A 25,611-nucleotide genomic window follows, 5' to 3' on the forward strand; every position below is an offset into this window, starting at 1 on the left:
GTGCCCAGCTCTCCGGCTGCGGCGCTTGGAGCGGGAAGGCGCACGCCATGAAGTTCATGTGACTCCAGCCCCACTGTGAGGAGGGGAGTGGGAAGCTCCAGATCAGATGGATGACTGATCTGCGCTGTAATCAGAGTCAGCCATGCTTAACGCAGCAGCTGAGCAGTCAGCCTGACCCGAGAGCTGGTTTGGGAGCCATCAGCATGCGCCATAAACAATTACGCGCTGGAATAGCCCCCTGCAGAGCTGGGGCAATGGCGCTTTGCAGAGCCCCAGCCCCGGCCGCACGATCCCTTTCCGCGCCAGCAGCAGAGCTGGGCGCTGGCCGGGATGCTGTGCTGGCACACGCGGGACCGGGAGGGGAATCCCTGCGCACCGAGGTGCTGTTCCTCACCTGTCACAGCGGGTACAGGAGCGGACGCAAGCAGTGACAACCACAGTTACTCGTGGTGACGCTGAGCACGGGGTTCCCGTGCAACAGGAGCAGCTCGGGGTCCCTGATGTGCCGCCCGTGGCCCGGTGACGGGCCGGGACGTTGTGTAGGGACTCGGTTGTCTGCGGCCCGGGGCAACCGCGACGCGGTGTTTGTTTAACTGAGCGGGCAAGGTCTCTGTGTCACCTCTGGCTCCCCAGTGCTGCCCTGGGGGAAACAGCAACGACAAACCCAGAGGACGGTTGTGCCGCGGAACGCGGCGGTTCTGCCCGCACGCGGAGCGAGCCGGGCAGTGCGGGCCCAGGGTGCCCCCGCCCGTTCCCGCACGGCTGCGCAGCCGGGGCGCGAGGGCCGGGGCGGAACCGGCGAACGGCGCAGCCGCTGCGGCACCGACGGGCCCGGGGGTCCCGCCCAGGGCGTGCGCGGCGGCCGCCAGGGGGCGCCACAGACCGCGGGCGAGGCGCGCGGCGCGAGCGCGCAGTCCCAGCCGGCACCGCCAGGCGGCGGAGACCGGGAGGGGCGTGGCCGAGTGGGCGTGGCCGCAGCGGGGCGGGGCCGCTCGGTGCCGCTGCCCGGAGCAGCCCCGGCGGCCGGCGCTGGGGGGGCCGAGCGGAGGACCCGGCGCTGCCGCCCCGGGGGCTCCAGGAGGGTTTTGCTGGGGAAGGTCTCGCGTTGTTCAGATCAGTGTAAATCAGATTAGAACCATTAAAATGTAATGAATCCCCTGTAATTAAAAGGCTTTGGAAGAGAGCGGTTCAGCTCACCTCCCCGGTGTCCCGGGCGCGGCCTCCGCCTCCCGCCCAGCTGCGCGCAGCCCGGGCGCGTCCGCTCGGCCCCTGCGCTGCAGACACGAGGGTCCAGACCCGCCACCCCCGGGCCGTGCCGGACACGGGGGACGGGACACACAAGCACCAGCAGGTACCTGCCTCACAGTCTGTTTCCAAAGAGGGGGCGAAATGCTGATGTGAGCACCGCAGGAGCAGTCGATTTGCAATAAGTGGAAGATCTTTCAAAAAGAACGTTTTTGGAAGGAAAACGGAAACGGCCGAAGTTGCTGAGCAGCCTGGGCAAGTGCTGTTGTGCCCACACCACGCTCTGTCAGCGCCTCGGGATGCACGGGAGGAGCAGGAGCATCAGCGCTGTGGTATTTCCTTGAAGGTGTTTTCCTCCAGGAAGGGCCCCACCTGTGGGACCCCTGCGGCTGCTGCTGCTCCTGCGGCTGCTGCTGCTCCTGCGGCTGCTGCTGCTGTTCCTGCGGCTGTTCCTGCTGCTGCGGCTGTTCGTGCTGTTCCTGCTCCTGCGGCTGTTCCTGCTCCTGCGGCTGTTCCTGCTCCTGCGGCTGTTCCTGCTCCTGCTGCTGCTGCGGCTGTTCCTGCTCCTGCGGCTGTTCCGTCTCCTCTGCCTGAGACCAAGCGCAGCAGCCCGTTCGTTCCCACTGTGCCCAGGTGCTGCGTGGCTGATCACAGGATGCGGTTTGATGGTCAGATCTATGGAGAACTAGCTCAAATTTCAAGCTTTTAGGGCCCAGCACAGCTTTAATATACCCTTCTTTTCTTTCCTGACCCACCCGTGCCCCCAGCCCTGTGGAAACATCCAAATTAGGCCAGTGTTAATAGCTGAGGTCTTTATTTAAAGTTTTTTTATATACAGTAAAAGTGTCGCAGATAAAACTGCGACAATCAGACAAGACAAATGTAAATCTCTCTCAACAATTAGCAGCTTAAGATCTATAAACTACAGTGTTACGTTCACAAGTGTCATTTCTTACTTTTCAACCCGTGCAAGTGAGTTTTTCTGTTTAATTTTTACACTTTTCAACCACACTTACAGCTAAGTCAACAGCCTACTACTATACCACCTGGCACACACGACACAGACACACAGGGTTTTAACTCTTTAGCCACATTCAGAATTCACTTTAAAAACTGGCAGAATTACCCAATCTCGAACCCCTTTGTAGCTTGGCTTCTTTTGTTATAATGCTGCTTTTTCATTTAAAAAATGCATATTTTCAAAGCTGACAGACAGTGCTTTTCAGTCCCAGTGCAACACGTACAGAACCCCACATTTAATCTGACCAGACCCTAAGAGTCCACGGATTGGCATAAACCACTGAAGTAACGGCTGTGAGCATGTCGAGTATCATCAAACTGAACTAATGAGGCTGAGAGAAAAGAGAACTTCTGAAATCCCAAATGGGTTTGGGTTTTTTGCATCAAGATTTTCGTTCTTTACACTGAGAAAGCGAATTGGGAAAACAGATGAACTTCATTTGAACCACAGAGTTTCAATGAAGAGCTGCTGCTTTCTGAACTAACACAGTCCATTACATTCTTCCCTTTCCATATACCAGGTTGATACGTGCCAGTCATATCTAAGCAATTTCAGAGCCGTTTGAGCTCTGACTGGGAAACGTTCTGCAACTCGTGGTCATGGCCAGGCTGGCAGGACGGGGCGACGGGGGCCCCCTGCGGGTCCCCCAGAGCAACCGCCGCTCGGGAGGAAGGGAGCTGTGCAGCTAGAGTCACGTTTCCAACCACATCATCATGGAGCTACCAGAGACCATCACAGACCTTCCAAGAGAAGAGGGAGGAAACCCCAGAATGTTCTGCTAATGCAAAAGGCAAAGCACACAGTTGTGTTGGGATATGATGCAGCATCACAAGATGGTGTTACTGCAGACGACTTTCTGGAATGGAAGAAACTGTCAAGAGAGAAAGAGACAGACAGACAGACACTGTCCAGAACCTTCACCACACAGCCCCGAGGTGATCGCTCTACAGAGCCTGCGCCTCCCGGCAAATGAGTGAATGGTGTTTACTGAGGACAACACAGAGCTGAGACACTGAATGAAACCGGGACATAAAGACGAGGGACGCACGTCCTTCCAGCACTACAGACAGCGGCACCGAGTGCCCAGACCACCGGCTTTCAACTCCTTCCTGCTTCCACCACACTAAACCTACCACGGGCAGCTCTACTGCGATCAAAGCGCAGAACAGCAGAGCACGAGGGTCGTTTTTCAGAAATAAAGGCACGCAAGCTGTTCAGTTATAAGCCAAATCAGTTCTTACTGTTATTCACACCTTTGTTTCTGACAAAACACATGTAATGGGAAGGCGATGGTTGCCCCTGTGACTTGGATCAGCCAGAGAAGGGTGGTGAACAGAACAGGGCTCTGCTGGAGCCAGGAGCGCGGTCTGGGGAGGGAAGGTCTACACAGCCTCTGCTGTCCAGCTCTGGAAAGCGGAATCATTCTTGGCTCAAGTCAGTTGCAATTGGCAATCTGTGTTTCAAGCAGGACGGCAGATCAGTGCACGTGTGATGGGACGAGCTGGATCCCTGGCGGGTCCCTGAGGCTCCTGCTCCACGGGAAGCCAGGCGGACTGGAGCAGGCACAGCTGAGCGCTCACCTGCGCCGGCCCCAGACAGCCCGGGGCTGCTGACCCAGCCGCGGCAACGCAGCAACCCCAACCTGCGCCCCAGGGCTCACATGGGTGTATTTGGTGCACACGTTCCACATACATCCATGTCTGATTCCAGCTGGTTTAGGTCACCTGGGCAACAACTGGCTCCCACATGGAGCTTAAGCCTGGAAGGAAGGAAAACATAAGATGTAACTGAATACCATCACTGGTTTTGAAAGAGAATCCTGGAGCGGTTTTGGATTTCATGGGGAAGGAAGCTGACTCTCGGCGCTGTTGTGGTGAGCGGGACACCAGGTACAGGACACGGATGGACCTGCCCGCACCAGCGGGTCCCCAGCAGGAGCCTGGGGCTGGGACCCGGTTCCACCCGACGCCAAAGGGACCCGCGGCGAGTGCGCCCGTGCGGGAGGAGGGTCCTGAAGCCAGGGACGAGGGTGTTCCCAAAGCTGGGACGAGGGTGTTCCCAAAGCTGGGACGAGGGTGTTCCCAAAGCTGGGACGAGGATGTTCCCAAAGCCGGGGACAAGGATGTTCCCAAAGCTGGGACGAGGATGTTCCCAAAGCCGGGGACGAGGAGTGTTCCAAAGCCGGGGATGAGGAGGCTCCCATGGCACAGACGCGGTGCACAGAGACTGTGGAACAGACACACAGATGATCTTGCCGGAGCCCGACAGGAGGAAAACTTTGGTTTCACTTTGTAGGGATTTATTTAAAAATTAAATCAAAGATATTTCTGAGACAAGAATTCGTAAGTGAACTGTTGATTTGGAATTTCTTTCCTTGAAAGAACCTGCCTTGGCTGGGAAGAAATGGAGAGAAATTTCTTATTCTTATCCTGAGGCCGGGAGTGAGAGACGACACGGAAATGAGAGATATAAACACACTCTCCTTCACATCTGGAAACAGAAAAAAACCCTGCACGACAAAGAGGTGTGGAGAAGACAGATGTTCTTCACGACGCTGCATCTGTACGCCCGGGGGACAGACGATGGCGGACGAATGGCGCTGCGCTGCACAGGCTGGCACTGGAAACCTCTGCCCTCCTCAGACTGCTTCGGGACAAGACAGCTCACAACTATTCACGCGTTTCTTCATTTAAAAAATCACTTCTTTATTTAAAAGAAAAAAAAAAGCAATGACCCTCCCAACGCCCTCCAAAAAAAATACCCCAATAATAATAATAATTATAATAAAAAATCCTATTAGAAACAATAAGGAAGCACTGAGAGTTTGAGTATTACACTCTTCAAGTATGCTGTTTGGATTTTTCTTTAATCTGTGAATATACATATATTAAAAAAACCTTAAAAGTGCGACCAAGGGCTTCTGCTTAAAGGTAAGTATGTCAAGGACTACTTCAAAATACTGTAGCACGACCGTGCAGTTGCTGCGTGCGCAAGAGGCTTCGATCCCCACGCCTGGAAACGTCACCGCGAGCCGGGGCAGCGGGACCGGCCACCCGGGCGCGGCGCTGGGGCAGAGACCCGCACGCTGTCGTCCTCGTGTCGGGGACAGACACCACTCGAGCGCACACGTTTGGACACGGAATGTGAGCAGACTTCACAGTACGGGTTTAGTGTTACAGGTTTGCTGTGGTACCATCGTTTGAGGCTGTGCACTAGATTTAGCTTTGCTCGTCTTACGCTAATCACGTTCTCCTCCTCCTGACAGGTTTAGTACAGTAGTTCGAGCCACAATTTAAACTGCCCATTGGTATGCTCCAAATTTCTGTATTTTATTTCTTTTGTACACTTTAAAGACTCTTAAGATTTGCATTCAAAGAGAACCATGCTACATAAAAATTATCCAGGATTCTCGCCAAAAAGAGTTCTTGAATAAAATCTAAAAAATACTATTGCAATGCATCTCGCAGAGAAAAAACGTTATTCTAAATGTAAACAAATTCACTCGGACACTTAAAACTTCAGCAGAGGAGCTGCTGACTAATCTTTGCCACGCTTGCTCACCGAGGGCGCCGGGAGGAGGGCGCCGCAGCCCATTCCCGCTGCCATCATCTGGGGGGAGACAAGAACCGTTCCAAGTAGCCGGTGATGGCATCCCAGTGCTTCCACAAAAAGGCAATGAAAACCACGATAAATAAAGTGCTGAACGTCCTATTGCGAGTCTTCATGAGGGGCACGACGCAGTTGGCCACGGTGGAGACGAAGACGAGGAGCACGGCCATGACGGCCAGGAGGATGTTGATGAGCTTCCCCAGCAGGTTGCGGGCCGTGGCGTTCTCCAGCCCCTCCAGCTGCACCACCTGCTGCTGCTGCTGCTGCAGCTCCATCTTGGAGATGCGCGTCTGGCAGGCTTCCAGTGCCTCCTGTCGCGAGAGCACAGCGCTGGGCGGCCGGCACGCCTGCCCACCGGGGACAGCACGGGGACAGCACGGGGACAGCACGGGGACAGGCATGGGAACAGCCCGGGGACAGGCATGGGGACAGGCACAGGGACAGTACAGGGACAGCATGGAGGACGGGCATGGGGATGGGCATGGGGACAGGTATGGGGACAGCATGGGGACAGCATTGGGACAGGCATGGGGACAGCATGGGGACAGGCATGGGGACAGCACGGGGACAGCATTGGGACAGGCATGGGGACAGCCCAGGGACAGGCATGGGGACAGTACGGGGACAGTACGGGGACAGCATGGGGACAGGCTGGGGACAGGCAGGGGACAGCGTGGGGACAGCCAGGGGGACAGCCAGGGGACAGGCTGGGGACAGGCTGCGGACAGCCCGGGCTGCCCCTCGGCTGGGCTGGAGGGGCCGTGCTCCTCGCACTCCAGCAGCCCCGCGGCCCCAGCCCGGGTGTGGGCGCACAGACGGAGCCGTCGCCGGGACAGGGCGAGGAGCCCGCGGGCTGCAGGCTCGGGGACGGCCCGAGGGACACACAGCGCTGTCCCCAGCCTGCACAGCTGTGAACGGCACCGAGCTGCAGGCTCAGGGACAGCCTGAGGGACACACAGCGCTGTCCCCAGCCTGCACAGCTGTGAACGGCACCGAGCTGCAGGCTCAGGGACGGCCTGAGGGACACACAGCGCTGTCCCCAGCCTGCACAGCTGTGAACCGCACCAGCACCACCCCTGGAGACACCGCGAGGGCTGCAGGAAGGAGACGGCCTGGAGGAGGGTAAGGAGAGGGAGGTCTGTGGAACTGCCTCTAGGAAGAGGCAAAGCAGAAGTACGTGGGAGGAGAGGACTACCCTGTACAAACACCTCTAAAGCGCCACTGACCCAGGGGTGAAGGTTCTCAGGCCTTTTCACCACGCTGGACCTCCAGCCGACCGGCCCACCGGCAGCACACCACCGGCCACACGCACAGGTGGGCGGGGGACGAGGAGCAGGGTTTTTAAGGTAATTAATGCAATGGGACACTTCTGCTCTTGGAGATACAAAGTTACAATCTCCATTAATCCTCCTCAGAGCTGCTTTTCTCAGCCCTAAAGGCCTGAGACCTGGAGGCCACCTTGGGGTAACACGCAGCGATCACAGCTCCTGCCTCCAGACTGAGCTGTCTGTCCCCCGCGGCGCCCCACCGCTCCCCACCAGCTCCGTATGCAAGAAAACCCTTGCTTCTTCCACGGCAATGCTGAGGAATCGCCTGTCCCAATTTGCAAGTTTACACTGAAAGTGCTGAATCATGAAGATTCAAAAAAACTATTAAGAAATCCCCATTTCAATTTAAGTTTTCAACCTAACTTCTGCCTGCTGTGTGAAATTAGAGGAGAACAAAACTCGAATATTGTAACACTGCCCCAAGGGAGAGCCTCCTGTTTACTGTGTCAGAGGCCACGGCACCCCTGTCCACAGACTCTGATTTATTTTAACTAACTTAAAGGTCATTGTCTCCTGTTACATTTCTCTGCCATTGCATCATATCTGGGGAGGTCACTGACACACGACGGCTCCTCTTCAGTCACAGCCCCTCGGAGTCCGGGTGCAGCCCCTCAGCGGCCGCACCGGCGGAGGGGGACGCGCGCCCCCGACTCGCGGCTGCGTCTGAGCGTCCCCGACCCACCGCCCTCTGCTCACGCCACGGACACCTCACGTCAGCACCCGAAACCGAGACGCCTGCTAAAACCAGCACAAGTGTTCAAAACGGACAATCTTCCTGTCTGAAACAGGCCTTTCTTTGCAACGTTTAGAGGCTGCTCACATCATTTCCCAGGTCTTCTGCTCTGCGGAAGACCCTCCAACCTCATCATTTCTGTTACCATAGCTTTGGTCTTTTACATACTGAAGGAAACTTATCTTTTAAATCACACCTCCTTATTTGGGCAAAACCAACAGAAATTGTTTCCCGACTCAATGCAGTGGACGCACAAAGCATTTTTCCTTAGACATATGTGGCCATGGCTCTAAAATTAGCGACACAGAAACACACCCTAGGGTCACTTTCTGGGAACGCTACTGTAAAAATGTCCTCGGGTCGTGGCCTGTTCGTTTCTAATCCGCTACAAACCCTGCACACAAAGCGGATGCAGGTTTCCAGTCTGCCGTCCGCCGGCATCGGCTGCGGAGCGAGCGGGCGGCCCCGCGGGCGAGCGGCACGGCCCCGGCAGCCGCCGCGGCGCGGGCACCGGCCCAAGTGGGGAACAGGCCCTTGCAGAAGTCTCCAATATGCAGTTTAGCAATAAAGCTACAAGGGTGAAAGCCAAACATTGCATCACAGAAGCATTTCAAAAGCGGAGGAGTTAAGAAAGAGCCGGGGGAAGGCGGGATCGAGAGCCCCTGTCCCTGTCACCCACCTGGATGTCCCGCGCGCGCTCGTAGGACTGGTAGGCGATCTTCTCCTCCATGCTGGCCAGCTCCTGCTTCAGGTTGAGGATCTCGTTCTGGTGGAGCTCAGTCAGGTCATTGAGCTGCTCCTCCAGTCGTTCACATCTACAAGTGACACACACGGCACAGCAGCTTTAACGAGGATGGCAAAATCACCCCAGTGAGCACGACGGACATTTCAGTGCGAACTGGCGTGGCTGCCCCAGCCCTCCCAGCAGCTCGCGCCGCAGCGCTGGGGCCCCTCGCCGGGACCACGGACACCCTTTCTGCCAGGTGAGGTCACGTTAATCCTCCTCCTGTCCCGAGGAAAACACACAGACCGGTTAAATGGCAACTGCCAAGTCATGCGATCAAGGACAGAATTAGAATACAATGCGTTATTACCCAAACTTTTGTTTAAACTAGTTCCCTTCTAATACCATAAGCTCTTACACATTTTCACCCACACTTGGAATAGTAACGGACATAAAAATGGCACAGTGATCAAATGGGACCCATGTCTCCTTTACATGTGCGGTCACATGGGTATCTTTGACTTACTTTTTCTTTATCTTCATGATTCAGCTCAACTAAGCAAAGATCATCATATTATTTATCTGGAGGGCACGCGAATCATTAACCTGCAGGCTTACCTTCCAGTTTGCCACCGGTGAGCGGGCCGGGAGCAGCGAGGGGAGGACTGCCCAAAAAAGAGGGATGGCAGTTCTGAGACACACAGGTTTGTTTCTCGTTGAAGGAGTTTTCAATTGACTTCAATGGTAACTCCCTGACGTTAATTGAGCGCTTTTAAAATACGCTAGGGATACTTTGCATTTGTACGTAGCACTTCATTTTCGGATTTTCCAGTCCAAATTCACAGGAAACTCATGCTCCAATGCCCTTTCAAAGCCAGGCAGGTATTTCTGCTGCTGCCCAAAGGTAAGTGGGCAGAGAGCGAGGCCGCCAGCCCCAGGGAGCGCTGAGCTGGGCGCCGGCTCCGCGCCCCCGAGTCCGCCGGGCTCTGCCCCGCGACCGGCACGAGCGGCGCCGCGGGTGCGGCTGGACCGCGGCTCTCGGTACCCAACCCTTCATACTGGCCACCGGGAAACCGCAGGGGACTCGGCCGGAGAGGACTGCTCGGTCTCATTTCAGCTTCCCTCTGACTCCATCTGAATTTATTTCATACATACACACCAAATTAATAAACAATATTTACCCAGAACAAAGAATTTAATTACAAGTTCTGAAACTAAGGTAAAAGTCCTGCTTCTGGGTTGTTGGTTTTTTTTTCCAAGGTTTTTTTGGTGCTTCTCAAGCTAAATATTCAGAATCTGAAGGCAAAAGCCAGACTTTCAAAACAGTTCTGGGGTTTTGTTTTTAAGTGAAAAGTCCGAGGAGGGTTTTCGTCCCATCCCGGGGCACCGCGGGCGTTATCTCTGCAGCCAGGCCCAGCGGGCGGCGCCCAGCCCAGCCCAGCACCCAGCTCAGCACCCAGTTGAGCCCAGCACCCAGCTCAGCACCCAGCTCAGCCCGGCACCCAGCTCAGGCCAGCACCCAGCTGAGCCCAGCGCCCAGCTCAGCCCGGCACCCAGCTCAGCCCGGCACCCAGCCCAGCGCCCAGCTCAGCCCAGCACCCAGCCCAGCGCCCAGCTCAGCCCAGCGCCCAGCTCAGCCCAGCGCCCAGCCCAGCGCCCAGCTCAGCCCAGCACCCAGCCCAGCACCCAGCTCAGCCCAGCACCCAGCTCAGCACCCAGCTCAGCCCAGCACCCAGCTCAGCCCAGCACCCAGCTCAGCCCGGCACCCAGCTCAGCACCCAGCTCAGCACCCAGCTCAGCACCCAGCCCAGCACCCAGCTCAGCCCAGCACCCAGCTCAGCACCCAGCCCAGCACCCAGCCCAGCACCCAGCCCAGCACCCAGCTCAGCCCAGCACCCAGCTCAGCACCCAGCTCAGCCCAGCACCCAGCTCAGCACCCAGCTCAGCCCAGCACCCAGCTCAGCCCGGCACCCAGCTCAGCCCGGCACCCAGCTCAGCACCCAGCTCAGCACCCAGCTCAGCACCCAGTTCAGCCTGGCCAGCCGCTCCCACCCGCGGCAGAACGGGTTTCCCAGGAAGGACGGGCTGCAGACAGGGAATGGAATGGCCATGTGAGGACCAGCTAATGAAGAAGGAGCCCAGATAATTAACATTGCCATTTGTTCCCACACTACTTAAACCCACTTGCCAACAACCAAGAAATCCCAACTAACCCCACTCTGAGTCCCAACGGCAGCATCAATTACTTGAAATATATTCAGCTTGTTAATATATTACAACATTCTCCAGTGAGTTTATTACACAAAAAGGGACTTAAGCATTTCTGAAAATATCATGATCCTTTAACCTACTCCCACATAAACGCCCTTGATAAAACAGCTGTTGCCAGGCAGCTTAAATCCTGTTCTCTAACAAGAAACAATTGTATTTTAATAACGTCAAAACTATCTCAATCTACAGGAAACATAAGGAAAGGCTGCAAACGCGGGCAGTCAGGGCTGCGGCACGATACCATCAGCAGCGGGGCAGGCTCGGCCCGCACACCTCGCATCCCCGCACACCCCGCGTCCCCACACACCCCGCGTCCCCATACTCCCCGTGTCCCCGCACACCCCGCGTCCCCACACACCCCGCGTCCCTGCACACCTCGTGTTCCCGGACACCCCATGTCCCCACCAGCCCTGCACACCCCACGTCCCCGCACACCCCGCGTTCCCATCACTCTCACACACCTCGTGTCCCCACACGCCCCGTGTCCCCGCACGCCCCGTGTCCCCGCACGCCCCGTGTCCCCGCACGCCTCGTGTCCCCGCACACCCCGTGTCCCCGCACACCCCGCGTCCCTGCGCACCCCGTGTCCCCGCACACCCCATGTCCCTGCGCACCCCGTGTCCCCGCACACCCCGTGTCCCCGCGCACCCCGCGTCCCCGCGCACCCCATGTCCCCGCGCACCCCGTGTCCCCGCACACCCCGCGTCCCCGCGCACCCCGTGTCCCTGCGCACCCCGTGTCCCCGCACACCCCACGTCCCCGCACACCCCATGTCCCTGCGCACCCCGTGTCCCCGCACACCCCGTGTCCCTGCGCACCCCGTGTCCCCGCACACCCCGCGTCCCCGCAGCTCCTGCGGCTGCCCCCGGGATCGCCTGCGCTGTCAGAAACCGCTGCTGGGCAACTGCTGCAATTGTGTTATTTAAAACAAACACACACAAACGCCCCAACAAAAAAGCAACACCAAAACCCAAAAACCCCTCCCCTACAACCTACCCAGACCTATTTTTGAAATTACACTTCCTCAATTTATCTCCTTTTTACTCTTTGTCCCACTATCTGCAATTTAGGAAACATTTCTTTTTCCCTACTGTTTTCTACTGGTGTCCAAATCTGAAAAGCCCGGAGAGGTTTATGTGACCCGGGGGCCCAAAGCAGGGATGTCCTGCTCCCACCGCCCCCAAGGCATCGAGAACACGAGGGACAGGGACGGGGACACTTCACTTGAAAAAGCCCTGTCAGATTTCCACACGTTTTCTGTGACTCGCGGCATCAGGGAACAGACTGGAAAAAGGAAACAGGCCACACAACACAACTGTGGCCATCTCTTTTGTTTTGTTTTTTAAGAGCTTTACAATATTTTAAAGTAATGGCTGCAAAATATGCGGCTCATACAGCGTGTGTGAGGGAAGATGGGATGAGAAAGGCGTTTTAGCTGCACTCCGTAAGTGCTCTGGCCAAACTGATGCTGACGCGGCACTGTGAACCGAGTCCAACGCCTCTGTTCAAGCATCGCTCAAGATGGACCTTCTTCTTCTAGCTATGGCATACAACATTTTGCCTGATCTTTATTTGTCATCCAAATACACCTGTTATGCTCCCGAGCGCACCGGTTTCAGTAGGAGGAACAGCTACGGGCAGGATCTATGAGCAGGATGCTCCGGCGGGCACAGGGGGTCGGTGCTGGTTCAGCCCTGGCCCGTGTGCTCCACAAACGCCTCTTCAGCGCATCCACAGCTCAAAGACCGCACGTCTGATCTATTTAAAATAAACCACAAGAACAGACTGGAGTCCAACAATTAGACTGGAGCAAAAATCAGATAAACGAAGGCACCGGCGTCTGGTATTTTGGCCGATGGGTTTCTCCTGACAGGAGTGTGAGAGACCTAAATGCCCCTTCCGAGGCTGCTGGGCCAGGGAAGAAACCCAAACCGCCGGGCTGGCCATGCTCCAAATACGTGAGCTCATGATTCACCGCGTACAAACGGGTTCCTGAGGGGACACACAAGATGAAAATACTCAGCAGGAACTTTATTTCGGTCTCGATAGCACAGAAAGTCCCCACTCCCATCAGTAAACAACCACCACCTCCCAGGCGATGAGATAAGCACCGGGATGTTTCAGTGGCTGCTCCGGCTGCGGGAGGAACACGCCATGGCCAAGAGGCCAACAGGACCTGCCCTGCTCAGCAGCTCGGCCCCGGCACAGCCGCGTGGTGCCCTGGCTGGCACGGGCTGCGGGCAGGGGACAGGCGGGGGACGGGCAGGGGACGGGCGGGGAACGGGCAGGGGACGGGCGGGGAACAGGCTGAGGATGGGACGGGCAGCGCTGCCCACCCCGGCCTCGCCAGGTGCCGCCGGGCGGGAGAACCGGAGCGACTGCACCAGTGAGTCCCTGCCCCGGCGCTGGTTCCCAACCAGCAGCTCCGGCGACAGGCGAGACTGGGAGCGGGGAGAGGAGGAGACTGAGGCGGCCACGGACACACCGCAGCCGACACACAGAATCTGCACAAACACACAAGGAAAAACTATCAGAACCCGCAAAAAAGTAGAACATCTACAAAAGGGGAAATGGACCAAGACCAGCTGAGCAAATGTCACGAGTGTGCTTTGTTCCAGCTTCCAGGCACAAATACTCAGCGCTGCCCTACAAGCAAAGGCTTCTCCAAAATACTTATTTTTTTAAGTTCTAACTGAACTCAGTGCTTGTTTTTGAAAGCTTCCCAGAAACAGAGTGGAGTTATGAGGCATTTACGGTTTTAAAAGCTAATTATGATTAACTTGCACCCCCAGCTTCAAACCACAAGCTCCGCTCCCACCGCTCCTGCGGGGCCGAGGCGCACAGCCCCTGCTCCCGCAGCCGCTCGGCCCTCGGGCGCCGCGGAGCCCGCCCCGCGCGGGGCCACGTGCCTTTCATCTCCTTCGTGTTCTAAAACACAGAAGCTCTCCAACAAGAACCCATTTTGTAGAAAAAGATATTAATCTGGCTGTGATTAACCCCTGAGCTCCCTGTGGACTGTGCAGTTCCCTGCTCGGCTCCGCAGGCCTGCAGAGACAATGGCACTCCATGGGCTTTAACGGGCCTCTGTAATTAACTCACATCAACGTTCCAAGTGGCAGGTCTAAACTACTACCCTTTTAAGCATTAATAAGCCCAATACAGACCGTCCCAGGACCTTCCTGCTCCAGGCTGCCCCGGTCAGTGGCCGGGCTCTGGGGTCGCCCCGGGGAGCGCTCGGCAGCGGCTGATGGCGCAGGACAGGCCTGACCTCGTGCTGCAGCGGTGGCAGGACCTGTGAGCCTGGCTGGGCACTCCGCAGCCCCAGGGAACAACTGGCCGCTTGAACTCATGCACACATCAGTCCCCAGGCCGCACGCAGCCCGCTCCTTCAGCTGCTCTGCGCTCACACCCGGCGCTGGGCCAGGAACGGGCGCTGTCCTGCGCTCACACCCAGCGCTCTGCCGGGAACGGGCGCTGTCCTGCGCTCACAGCCGGCGCTGCGCCAGGAACGGGCGCTGTCCTGCGCTCACACCCCGCGCTCTGCCGGGAACGGGCGCTGTCCTGCGCTCACAGCCAGCGCTGCGCCGAGAACGGGCGCTGTCCTGCGCTCACACCCGGCGCTGTACGTGTGGGACCAACCCCACACAGCAGGAGCCCCTCTGCTGGGGAGCAGGACACCAAACTCGACACCGCTTTGTTGTGTGACTTCATGACAATGAGGCACGGGGAACCAAATCTGCTGCGCTGGGCTCTGTTTTCAGTCAAATCGCTGATTGTTGCAAAGCAGGATTAGAAAGTGGCGTTTGTCTGGCTTTGTCTGCCCAAGTTCTGCGAAGCGCACAGAAAGCTTGTTGTCTCTACCAGATCCTAGCAGGTCAGGCCTTTTCACTTGTTTTTCCAGTGATCTGGCACCAGCGTGTCTGAAGAGCTGCAGGGCAAACCGCGGCAGTACGCGGCACACGGCGCTTCAGCACGCTGTCCACGGCCAGCGCGCCGGGCCCCAGCGCGCACGCCGACCACGAGCGCCCGCGTCACACGAGCCTGCTGTCCCCACCACACCACGAGCGGGGCCCCGGATTCGCTACATCAAGTTTAAAGAGCAGAGCTGAACAGTCCTGTGGGTTAGGACTGCGGTGCCCGGAGCGGCCGAGCCCCTGCGCCGGCGCGGGACGGGACACGGTGTCCTAGGGGCAGCCTGCGGAGGGAGGGGAAGGGGACAGGCCCCAGCAGCTGTCGCCGGGCCTGGGGGCAGGGACAGGCCGCGCTGCCGCGACCCCTGCGCCTCTCCCGGGCGCAGCGAGGGCAAGGGCGCTGGAACCAGGGGTCTCACCCCCGGGGCCACACGGTCCCCAGGACAAGAGCACTGCCAATATCTGACATTTAATTTCACTTCATTTCACCAAACCCTGCCCCTGTGGGGCTGAGCAGAGAAGGGAAGGGCAGATCCTACTTTTGGCGCATGGCAAGATCATGTCTTCTTGAAGAGCCCCAAGAAAGCTGGATATTTCTTTCTCTGGCAGATATGGACTCGAGGGGTCAGGATACTGCCCACATGTCCCCTGTCTCCTGCTTGGCCCAAACCTCCACAGGATTTTTGCGGGGCAAAGCACTGGCTGGATAGCAGTAACTGCATCAATGTACTCCTGGTCTTTTGATACATCTTTCTAAACATTTTGGCTCAACCTTTTGTTTTGAAAACGCTCCAAAATAACTTTTCCTTGCTATTTTTTTCTTGTGCAGAAAAGGAGACAAGCAGCAAAATACCAATATTTACAAACAACAGAGCTGGGAGGGCAAAATCCTGAGGCAGCTGCAAACCCCGTCCGAATCAGGCTGCGGGACCGGCTGCCGAGCAGCACGGCCGGGCGCCGCGGCCCGGGGACTTAGTATTGACACAAAGTACAAGAGCACGTACCTGTACCGCTCCTCCTGCAGAGTCTGCATTATCAACGAGTAATCCCTCTGATAGCGAACCTTAAGATCCTCAAACGATTCTTCCAGTCTTGCCTGTGTCTCTCGAATTTCTTGAATCTCATGCAGTATTGCATCAAACCCTGAGCTCTGCATATCCAGAGTGTTTGTTTTGGAGCTGGAAGCTCCCACAGGGCCCCCTGTCGTGCTGTTGGCCCCCACGGAGCCTGATGTGGCACTGGAGCAATCCTCTTCACTGCCATACTTTGGGCTTGACTGAAAGTTCTGAATAACACCTAGAGCCTTGCCTCCTGTCCCATCTTCCTGGCCTTCTTCTAAGGAGTCTTTCAGATTAGCAATGTTGTCTGCACTCCCAAACTTGTTCCTTATGAGGGAGGCAATCTCCCGGGGTTTGGAAACCACAGCTCCTGCTGCTGAATGCGTGGCCTGGGAGAAACTGGACAGCCCACCTTTCACGCTGTCCACTACTCCCTCACTGAAGCCAGTGACTTTTGCTCCAACATCTTTCAAGCCCTGGTGCATATCCCTGAAGACATCCTTCGGCTGCCGAGGGATCCCGTTCTGTTCAATCTCTCGCAGCTTTCGATGGTAGTGTTCTAGTTTCTTCTGCAGCTGCAAGATGGTCTGTGCTGACTTTTGATTCTTCTTCTCAAACACTTGTTTAATGCGGGCACTCTGCTGCTTGTCTGCATTGTTGGCCAGTTTCAGGTACTCTGCCACGTTGTCATCACGGGCTGTTTGTTCGATTTTGATCTGCTCGGTCAACTTCAGTATCTTCTGCTGCAGGTGCGTGATGGCCACTTTAGTGCGCTGCGGGTCCGGGGTCCCATCCACAGAGTCTGCGTTGATGCTGCCGTCCGTGCTGGAGGCCACCGCACTGGAGGTCTGCGCTAGGCTGCTGACTTCCAGCCGCTCGATCTGGGCAAGGACAGAGAGAGGCGTCAGTGCTCAGCACCGGCTTCCCCAACAGAAACCCCCTTCTTTATGCCAATCAGCTTGACAAGTTGATGCAATTCTGCATCTTTTTCAGCTGGCCAGAGTACAGTATCCATAAACTGAGCTTCACGTGCTTTAAAAACATCTGTAAAAACTGAGGAAAGGGCAAACCTCTCATACTTAAGCCAACTTAACGGCTTCAAACAACCAAAAACTCCAGCACAGAGCGCAACCGGGCGCTCAGGTTTGGCAGGCTGAGCTCTCAAGTTCTGGTACAAAGTCAGCAGTTCTATCAACTGGCGAGTAAGAAGACAGAGAAGGTAACAGAAACCACGCAGATCAAGTATACAGCAAACCCGAGTTATTCCCAGTGCTTCCCCTGCTCGTGTGACAGCCAGCAGTGACAAAACCCACCAGAAAACCAGAGATCTGCCCGGTACCGCACAGACCCGGCACAAAGAGCCGCTCAGCCCTGCCAAAGCGCCCTCCCGCAACCCGCGGCAGCTGCTCCGGGAGCACAAGCGGGGTCCAAAGGACAAGCCCCGTTTCGGCCAGGACAGGTCAAACGCCGTCAGCGCACACCAGCGCCAAGCCGAACCCGGCAGCGCGGCCGCCCCGCGACGCTCCCTCCCGGGACAGCGCGGAGAGAGCCCGACAGCGGCCGCCCCGGGAGGGGGCAGCGGCGCCAACGCGGAACCGACCCCGCGCTGGGCGGGCCGGGCGCGGTACCGACCCCGCTCCTGCGGCCGCGGGGACCCCGCGGCGCCCCCGGACCGGCCCAGCCCAGCCCGGTCCAGCCAGGCCCGTCCCGGCCCGGCCCAGCCCGTCCCGGCCCAGCCCGTCCCGGCCCGGCCGTACCCGCGGTTCCTGGGCCCGGCCTGGCAGCAGCGCGCGCTCCCCGCGCATGGCTCCGGCATGGCTGCTCCGCCGCGCGCCGCCTGGCCCTGGCCCGGCCCCGCCCCCTCGGAGCCCCGCCCTCAGCCCCGCCCCCTCGGAGCCCCGCCCCTTAAGGTCCCCTCGGTCCCCGGCCGGCGAGACGCCCCTTCAGGCCCCGTCGCGTCTCCCGCACCGCGGTTCGGTTCCCGAGCCCTGCCGCTGTTCCGAACGGCGAAGTCCCGCAGCGACGCCCGGTGCTGCCGCCATTTACATTATCAAAAACCACCGTTGTTTCAACCGCGTTTCAGCCACGCAAAACCAGATACACATCTTGGCTTCTCTAGATGCAGAAAACAGCCCTAGAGCACGATGGATAAACAGGTTGTGATTCACGTCCTACGCATTTAGCAAACGAGCTTCCGTGGTACTCATTTCTAATCCTCGCAGAACCAACACCGTGACTTACACACCGGGCGGCATCCCATGTTGTGTCATTTACACCACCACCAGCCAATGCACAGCTCGCTCCCCAAACGCAGAACACGTTTCCATATTTGTCTTGTGAACATATACTTTACAAAACAAAAAAATGCTATTAGAGTTAACTGCACCCCTTCTCTAGTTTCAACGCTCCACAGTTCTGGTTTAACACAGACACAGCACAGTCCTGCCCCGCGCCCCCATCACACCATGGGAAAACCAAGCAGACACACAGAAAACCCGACTGATCCAGTTTCTGGAGGAGTTCAGTTGCTGGAAACCACAGAATATCAGTTTCCAGTCTGTAGCGACTGCAGAAATATCAACTGCTCTCTTAAGCGGGTTTATTTCTAGAAACCCTGGATATCTCTGGATAGTTTAATGGAAAGTCAGTGCCGAGAATTCATATTAATCACTGGGACCAACAACATGCACGACATCAGTACTGCACAGAGAACACATTGCCTCTGAGATCCAGGGACGTGTGTTTGGAAGCGGCGCAGGTTCGGTAAGGTGCCCCTTCCCCACAGCTGCAGTTTCACTAAGACTCTCCTAGGATTGCCGGACCCGGCTTTTCCGTGTGGTGTTGAAGGACGCAGATCCCGTGGGCACAGGGATGCCCACGCGGAGTGAAAACCAGCTCCCGCGGTTCAACACGAGCAATAAGGAGCTCCTATCAGCCTGATGTACTCCCACTTGGGTCTGATTAGCGTGTTTGTGTGTGTAATTACTATCAATTACACAAATAGTACACTCTTCTTCTCAGACATGAGTTTTGTGGCAGAAAAACTTTGTATAAACTTTATCTTCTCCTCTTTTAAATTGACTTCAGCTTACCTCCTCAGGTCATCTTCCCGCATCTGTGACAGAAGATAAACTGAATAGCTACAGTGCTGTTCTGGAACAGAACTGAGATAACGTAAGTACTTTCTCCATATTGACAAGGCTGTAGAAGGGGAAGACTCAGCACAATCCGGGTCCTTGGGAAATGGCGGTGATATTATTAACGTAAGGAAACTGGCAGCTGTCCTGAGGCGATGCTGGTAAATCAAATCCCGTGATGGCCCATGTTTGTACCGATTCAGTGAGTCCCTCCGGCGGCACCGCAGCTCCCGCACGCGGGGCAGACCGCACGGACCGCTCGGCCCGCCGGCCCGAACCCGCGCCGGCTTTGCCAGGAGGCCAGTGAAATCCCGTGAGGACCTCGTGCTTTCTCCCCTCAAGATCCCATCACATCCCCAGCACTTGCAACACCATCAGGCTTTCCCTCCTGTACGAGTTTTTCTATGTATAACATCTATTCTGCGACACACAGCCTTCTGGCATTGCTGCAGGTTAAACACAACAGCTCCTTTAAAGGTGTTTCGTCCTTCTATTAAAACCGCTCCAGCAAAGGCGCACACCGCAGTCATGCACCAGGACGCCGTGGGTTTGAACCGGCGGGCTCGGGGCAGGCCCGCTGCGCAGACCGCTCGGCTCCCGCTGCCCTCCCGTCCCGAGCTCCCGGAACGTGACCGGAACGCGCCACCCTGCACAAGGGCAAGGACAGGCGGGAGCGGAGGGCGACGCCCGTGCAGAGCAGCCCGGGGGGGATTAATCAGGTGATTAATCACACCTCTGACTGCACACCCCGTGCCAGAGCACTCACCACCCAAACACCCACCGGTTGCTCAGCTCCTTCACGCGGGGGCTGAAGGCAGCACCGCGACACGCGGAGACGTCTGGGGCCTCACAGCGAGTCACGCACTTGGGGCTTCCTGCGAGGAAACGCCCTCATTAACCTCATTAACAGCATGGTTGGCGCGGCTGCCGGGATGTGAGGAGCAGGGACCGGCACCCGCCGGGCAGCTGCAGTGCCTGGCAGCCGGTGCGAGAATCAGCAAGATCTCGACACCTCACGTGGAATAAGCAGTAGAGGAGAAAAAAGGGCATCCCTCGTGGCCTCGTCCCTCGCACCACGGCCTCGCGTGCTCCGTGTCCCCAGCCGTGCCGCGCGGTCGCCGCGGCTGTGACCCGAACGCTCCATAGAGGGGATCATTCCCGGCTCCGCAGCCCTGCACACTGCAGCTGCACACAGAGTTATTTACCTCCTGCCCCGTGTGCTGAGCTGCGCCTCAACGCCACGCTGACAAACTGTTTAACGCATCTTTACATGAAATTTTTAGGGAGGGGGGAGAAACCCACCATAAAATAACGCAAACGAACAGAACAGTGAAAATTAAAAGTGCCTGAGAAAGTTCTTTGCAGAAACAGAACAGCGAGTTCTGAAAGCAGCCAGCAGCACCACAGAGGCAGGCGCAGAGTTCTTTCGGGAGGTGCTTTCCGTGACGAGGTGCCGTGTTCTGCTGCCGACGCAGGAACCGGGTGCCAGGGAAATGCTGCACTCTCCCTTGCTGCTGCGCTGCGAACCGCAGCCGGGCGCGCGGGCCTGGCGATCCCCCCCGTGTCCAACCCACTTATTCCTGGATGTCAGCGTGGAACACCGTGTATTGTTTTTCCCTCTAAAACAAAGAAGATTGCAAATTGCACCAAGTAGAAGGTTTACAGAAAGTATATTTGGGCAATATTAAGGATCAAGTCCCTTTAGATTCAATTAATTTTGTGAGCAGGAAGATATCCATAGAAAGGGGGAACCTGAGATTAATTAGAATGCACAGTTCTCAGATTTAGCTTCAATTTTCTTGTTTCCATCCCACTGAGAACTTGGTAATATTTCTTATTTGAGGAGTCAAAGGAGGCCGAAGCAGAACGCGTTCCACGGCTCTCCCGCAGAGGTGGCGCGGACACAAGCACCTGCTCAACAGGGCCCGCGCCAGAGCACGGGGAGTCCCGGGTGCTGCTGCGGCTTCCGCTGCGCTGCCAGAGCCCCAGACTCCCGCTGGCTCCTCAGGCGCACGTCGGGAAGAGCCGCCTCCACGGGAACGCAGCCGAGCGGCTGCAGGAGCCCCCAGCGCCGGACACGGGACGGGCCCGTCAGCCACCGCGTCCCGTGACGACGCTGTAGTTTCTCATTGCTCTGCTCTTCCTCATTTCTCTCTCTCAGCACTTGTACAATGCAAAACATGCTGAGGCCCTTCAGCCCCAGTACCGCTACAGATCTGCATTAAACCATCTAAACGCATGTTTGTGTGACGCCAGGTACAGAATCTCGTGAGGTACAACTGAGATATTTAAAGATGACTAATTACCATGAGGTACCTTCAATGTATTCAGACAAACGCAGTCATCGGCCAGCAGTCACGTCCCCGTGTGCCACCTTTCGACACCCGAGCCGCGGTGGCACCGGCCCCACCGGGCGGGCAGTGTCCTCAAAACTGGCCCATTGCAAAACCGACGGCGGGCCCCAAAGTCAATCTGGTGAAGCCAGTCGCAGCCTGACTGCCACGACCCTGTCACCCAGCTCAATAGGAAACGAAGATGTGACTCCATGTGCTGCTTCTTCCAGGGGCAGAAACAGAGTTTACCTATACAGCAGACAGTTGTATTTTCCTCCTGTCTGCCAGCAACGCCCGAGCTCAGGGGCCGCCGGGGCGGAGGGACCGGTGGCCGGTGCTGCCGCCAGGTGACACCGCGTGGCTGCACCAGCAAGAACCGCAGGCGGCGGTTCCACGCCGCACACCCCCACTCGAGCTGCCGGACAGCCCGTCGGGTCAGGACCGTCGCCTTCTTGACCCCAAACTTCTGAAACCCTGAGAAAAGATGGTTTTGAATGCAAGAGAGCAAGGCTTGGTTAACGTTAACCTATTCAGAAATGGTTTGGCAAAGCTACAGACCCGTCAAGAGGAAAACGGCGGTGGCGCTGAGCAGGCTGGGCAGCGACAGCACCGCTACGGGTCAGGCACGACAGGAGCGAGCGGAAAAACGGGAAAGAACTGAATTACACACAAGGGCTCACAGGAACCTGATTTCTGAGGTGAAAAAGGATGACACAGCAAAAGATACGGCCAAAATAACATTCACTGATGTATATCTTAGCAGCTGAAGACTTTTAGTCAAGAGGGGATTGCCAATCAGGACAGAAGCTACAATAATAAGGACAGGAAATGAGGTAAAGCTGAGCAGAAGCTAAGTATAGGAACTGGGCGGAGAGGGTGGATTGGGAAACAAATTATACAAGTTTCTATTGGAAAGTGACTGTAAAAGAAAAGGATTTTTTGCCCTTTTTTTTAAAATTCATTCTGGTTTCCCCAATACATGTGAGTCACATCTTACTGCCTCAGATGCAAAATGATGGTTAATGCTTCCCAGAGAGCAGTTTTGAGGGTTTTTTACACTTTGAGCTGCTATCTGATAAACACAGATTATTATTACCTCTTACATATTCGTTTGTAAAGAACAGAGTTTAATCCTCAGATTGCACATTAAATTTGGCGTGCAAGGCACTGGAACCAACCTGGTCTGGGAGAAAACGCCTCTGCGCAGAGCAGCCGCCTGGGAGCGAGGGCTCCGGGCCTCCCCCGCCGCGGCTCCACGCGCAAGCGTCTGCGGGCGCCTGCCCAAAGGGCACCGCACCTGCACACGAGCGCAGCAGCTGCACTGCTACAATTACTTCATGTCATTGCATTTATTTTCAGTTGTGGGATTTTCTGCAGTAGAACCCAGAGTGACTGCAACCGAAATTCATCCTGGGAGCAGCTGATCCAATCAAAGTTTACACAAAAAGAGAAATATTTCAAACCAGCACGGTTCACATTTCCTGTGAACAAATTCCTCGCCATTCCCATATAGCATTTCTCGACATATTGTTCCCTTACCTAAAGCCTTTCTCATACAACATTCACCCAGCGCAGCAGCTCGTCTGCCACCTGCAGCAAGCTGTGTGGGAGCTGCGCCGGGCGCCCGCAGCCCTGCCGAACCCCAGCCCTCCCACGGGGCAGGCTGCGCCGCCGCGGACACGCGGGAGCAGTGCGGCGCGGGGACACGCACGCGTGTGCCTGCACGACCTGCAAACTCTCAACAGCGAGCATGCAAGGGAAAGGTGCGCTCGGCGTACACCAGCAGGGTGAGGCGACAGGGCACTGCTCCGGACACCCACCGCAAGCACTGCCGTCACTGAACACTGAAGTCACTACGTTGCTTTCAGTGTTCTTGCAAAAAGTGAGAAGTCCCCGCAGCACCCCCTCCGGAGGCCCCGTTCCCGCAGCACCCCATCCCGAGGCCCCGTTCCCGCAGCAGTGTCCCCGCGGCACCAGCGGGAGCTGCCGGGCGCCCTGCGCACAGCGGCACAGACACGGCGGCAGCGCCACCGCGCTCCCCGGCTGCAAGAGGGGAGGCTTTAGCCTCACGTTACATGTACGCGTCTGTCAGCCTGGAACGTGGACTCTGAATCACACCTCCTCCCCTTCGGCACCGCAGAGCTGCTCCCAAGAGCCGCCTGTGCCACTTCTATCGTGGGCACCGAGGAACGTGGGGAGAGAAAGCGGACTTGAGATCCAGGTCTTCCCAGCAGAAAATGATGAGTCTCTTAAATAAACGTGATTAGACATATATGCTTCAAAAACAATGGTAACGCTGTGCTATTTCTCAACCAAACCTTCTGCAAATGATAACAGACCCTGGGCAAACTTTCAGCTATGGCAAATAGCAAAAATAAGTCTGGATCCCATGTTTCTTTTTTCCCCAGACACTGAGCCACAACGCCCTGAGAGGTGACGGCAACAACCCACAGAGAAATATCTCCTACTCTGCATTGGCCATCAGAGTGTCAAAGCCCTTACTGTCCCTCTTCAATATTTAAAAAATGTGGGGAAAATACAGCTTATTATTAACTCGGACTTGTGAAAGGGCAGTGCCCAGCTATACAGCCAAAGGAAACCAAGGAAAAGTACTTATTCACGCCTGAAGGTCACCAGCCCACGGAAACAGGACACTTACTATTTTTTTACCTGGAGGAAAAATATGATTCTGCAGTTTGCTTACTACTTGCTGGCCACACATTTTGCACAGCTAAAACAGCAAAACAAGAGGCCACATTTAAAGAGCTACTAATCCAAACATCTCTGTCTGACATGGGGCTGCATTTACTTGTCATTGTTCATTGTATCGTACAAGCCAAATTCCAAAATAACACAAACAGAAAGCCCCCAAAACAGCACCACGTTTCATCTTGTTTACGGTTCGCAGCACTCACTCAGACAGGAGCCTCTTCCATACTTCCCAGCTTGCGAAGTGAAGAAAAGCCATATAAATAACCACCCCAGAAATGCAACAGCAGCGTCGGGGGCAAACGCAGCGTTCCCGGGGCCGATGCCACAGGACGGGCCGAGACCTCCCAGACACGAGCGGACAGCGCAGCGCCCCGGGCAGCGGCCGCCGGCAGCCTCACCTTGCCGCGCTCGCCCCAGTCCCGCGGGCAGCACACGCAGGTGCAGCAGCACAGGAACATGCCGGGGCCCGGGGCAGCGCCCCGCGCCGGGGCCGCCGGGACCGCCCTCCGCCGGGGCCGCCCTCCGCGTCCCGCCGCCCGCGGGCCCGGCCGCCCCCGGTTCCCTCCGCCGCACGCCCGGCTCCATCCGCCCGCCGGCCCGGCCCGCCCCGGGCTCCGCCGCCCGCCCCGCGCAGCTCCGGGCCCGCGGCATTTAAAGCCACACGGCTTCTCCTTCCTGCAGCGCATGACGCTGCTGCAAAACCCGCACCGTCCAGCCACAAGTGCGGCCCGCGAGCCGGGCCGGCCGCAGCCCCGGCGAACCGGCCGCATTGCCGGCGAACCGGCCACACCGCCGGCGAACCGGCCGCACCATCGGCGAACCGGCCGCAGCCCCGGCGAACCGGCCACACCGCCGGCGAACCGGCCGCAGCCCCGGCGAACCGGCCGCACCACCGGCGAACCGGCCTCACCGCCATCCGGGCTGGCTGCACCGCCAGCGAACCGGCCGCACAGCCAGCGAACCAGCTGCACCACGATCCGGGCCAGCCGCACCGCCGGCGGACCGGCTGCACCGCGATCGAACCGACCGCACCGCCATCCGGGCTGGCTGCACTGCCGGTGAACCGGCCGCACCGCGAGTGAACCGGCCGCACCGCGAGTGAACCGGCCGCACTGCGAGTGAACCGGCCGCACTGCTGTGACCCGCGTTCCTCAGACGCACTGAACGGACGCAGTGCCGAGATTCAGAGTCGAAAATGGAGAGTGAAAGACGCATCACCTATAAACTACTTGCTCTGTTTGTAGCATGACTGACACACGGCTATTCAATAATCACTAAATAAAATGTTCAGTGATTAATGTGATTGCCTGGAAAGCTGAAACTGTCTCGGAAGGATCTGGATAAGACAGAGGCAGCAACACCATTTAACCACAGCCGCCACTGGCGCAGGACGAAAGCTCAGCACCTCCGAACTGCCCCCCTCGAGCTCCCTGTCCCTTTCACTGGCACAGAAACTCTTGACTAACTTGGCAGCTTGGAAGAAAATATTACTAAGCAAAATTCAGCTTTCATTAGAAAATACAAAAAAG

At 57.0% G+C, this 25,611-nt stretch overlaps 1 protein-coding gene across 9 annotated transcripts in view; it reads right to left on the reverse strand.

Annotated features, from left to right (window-relative positions):
• Nucleotides 1-2,052: 2,052 nt before the first annotated feature.
• The window catches only part of TMCC1 (transmembrane and coiled-coil domain family 1), a 68,466-nt gene continuing 44,907 nt past the window's right edge, over nucleotides 2,053-25,611 (reverse strand). For 5 of the 9 annotated variants that reach the window (XM_080350676.1, XM_080350675.1, XM_080350674.1 and 2 more), the window contains 3 exons: nucleotides 15,847-16,781; nucleotides 8,616-8,751; nucleotides 2,053-6,186 (listed from right to left, as the gene is read on the reverse strand). In XM_080350676.1, coding sequence (XP_080206802.1) covers nucleotides 5,872-6,186; nucleotides 8,616-8,751; nucleotides 15,847-16,781 — 1,386 coding nt within the window. In that variant the 3' untranslated portion in view covers nucleotides 2,053-5,871. Of the gene's footprint in view, nucleotides 6,187-8,615; nucleotides 8,752-12,003; nucleotides 12,717-15,846; nucleotides 16,782-17,657; nucleotides 17,738-25,611 lie in introns of those variants that run through there. The other 4 variants (XM_080350678.1, XM_080350682.1, XM_080350680.1 and 1 more) reach the window with 4 other exon arrangements.

This window comes from Nesoenas mayeri (genome assembly GCF_963082525.1).
Source record: "Nesoenas mayeri genome assembly, chromosome: 10".
NCBI classification, from domain to species: Eukaryota; Metazoa; Chordata; class Aves; order Columbiformes; family Columbidae; genus Nesoenas; species Nesoenas mayeri.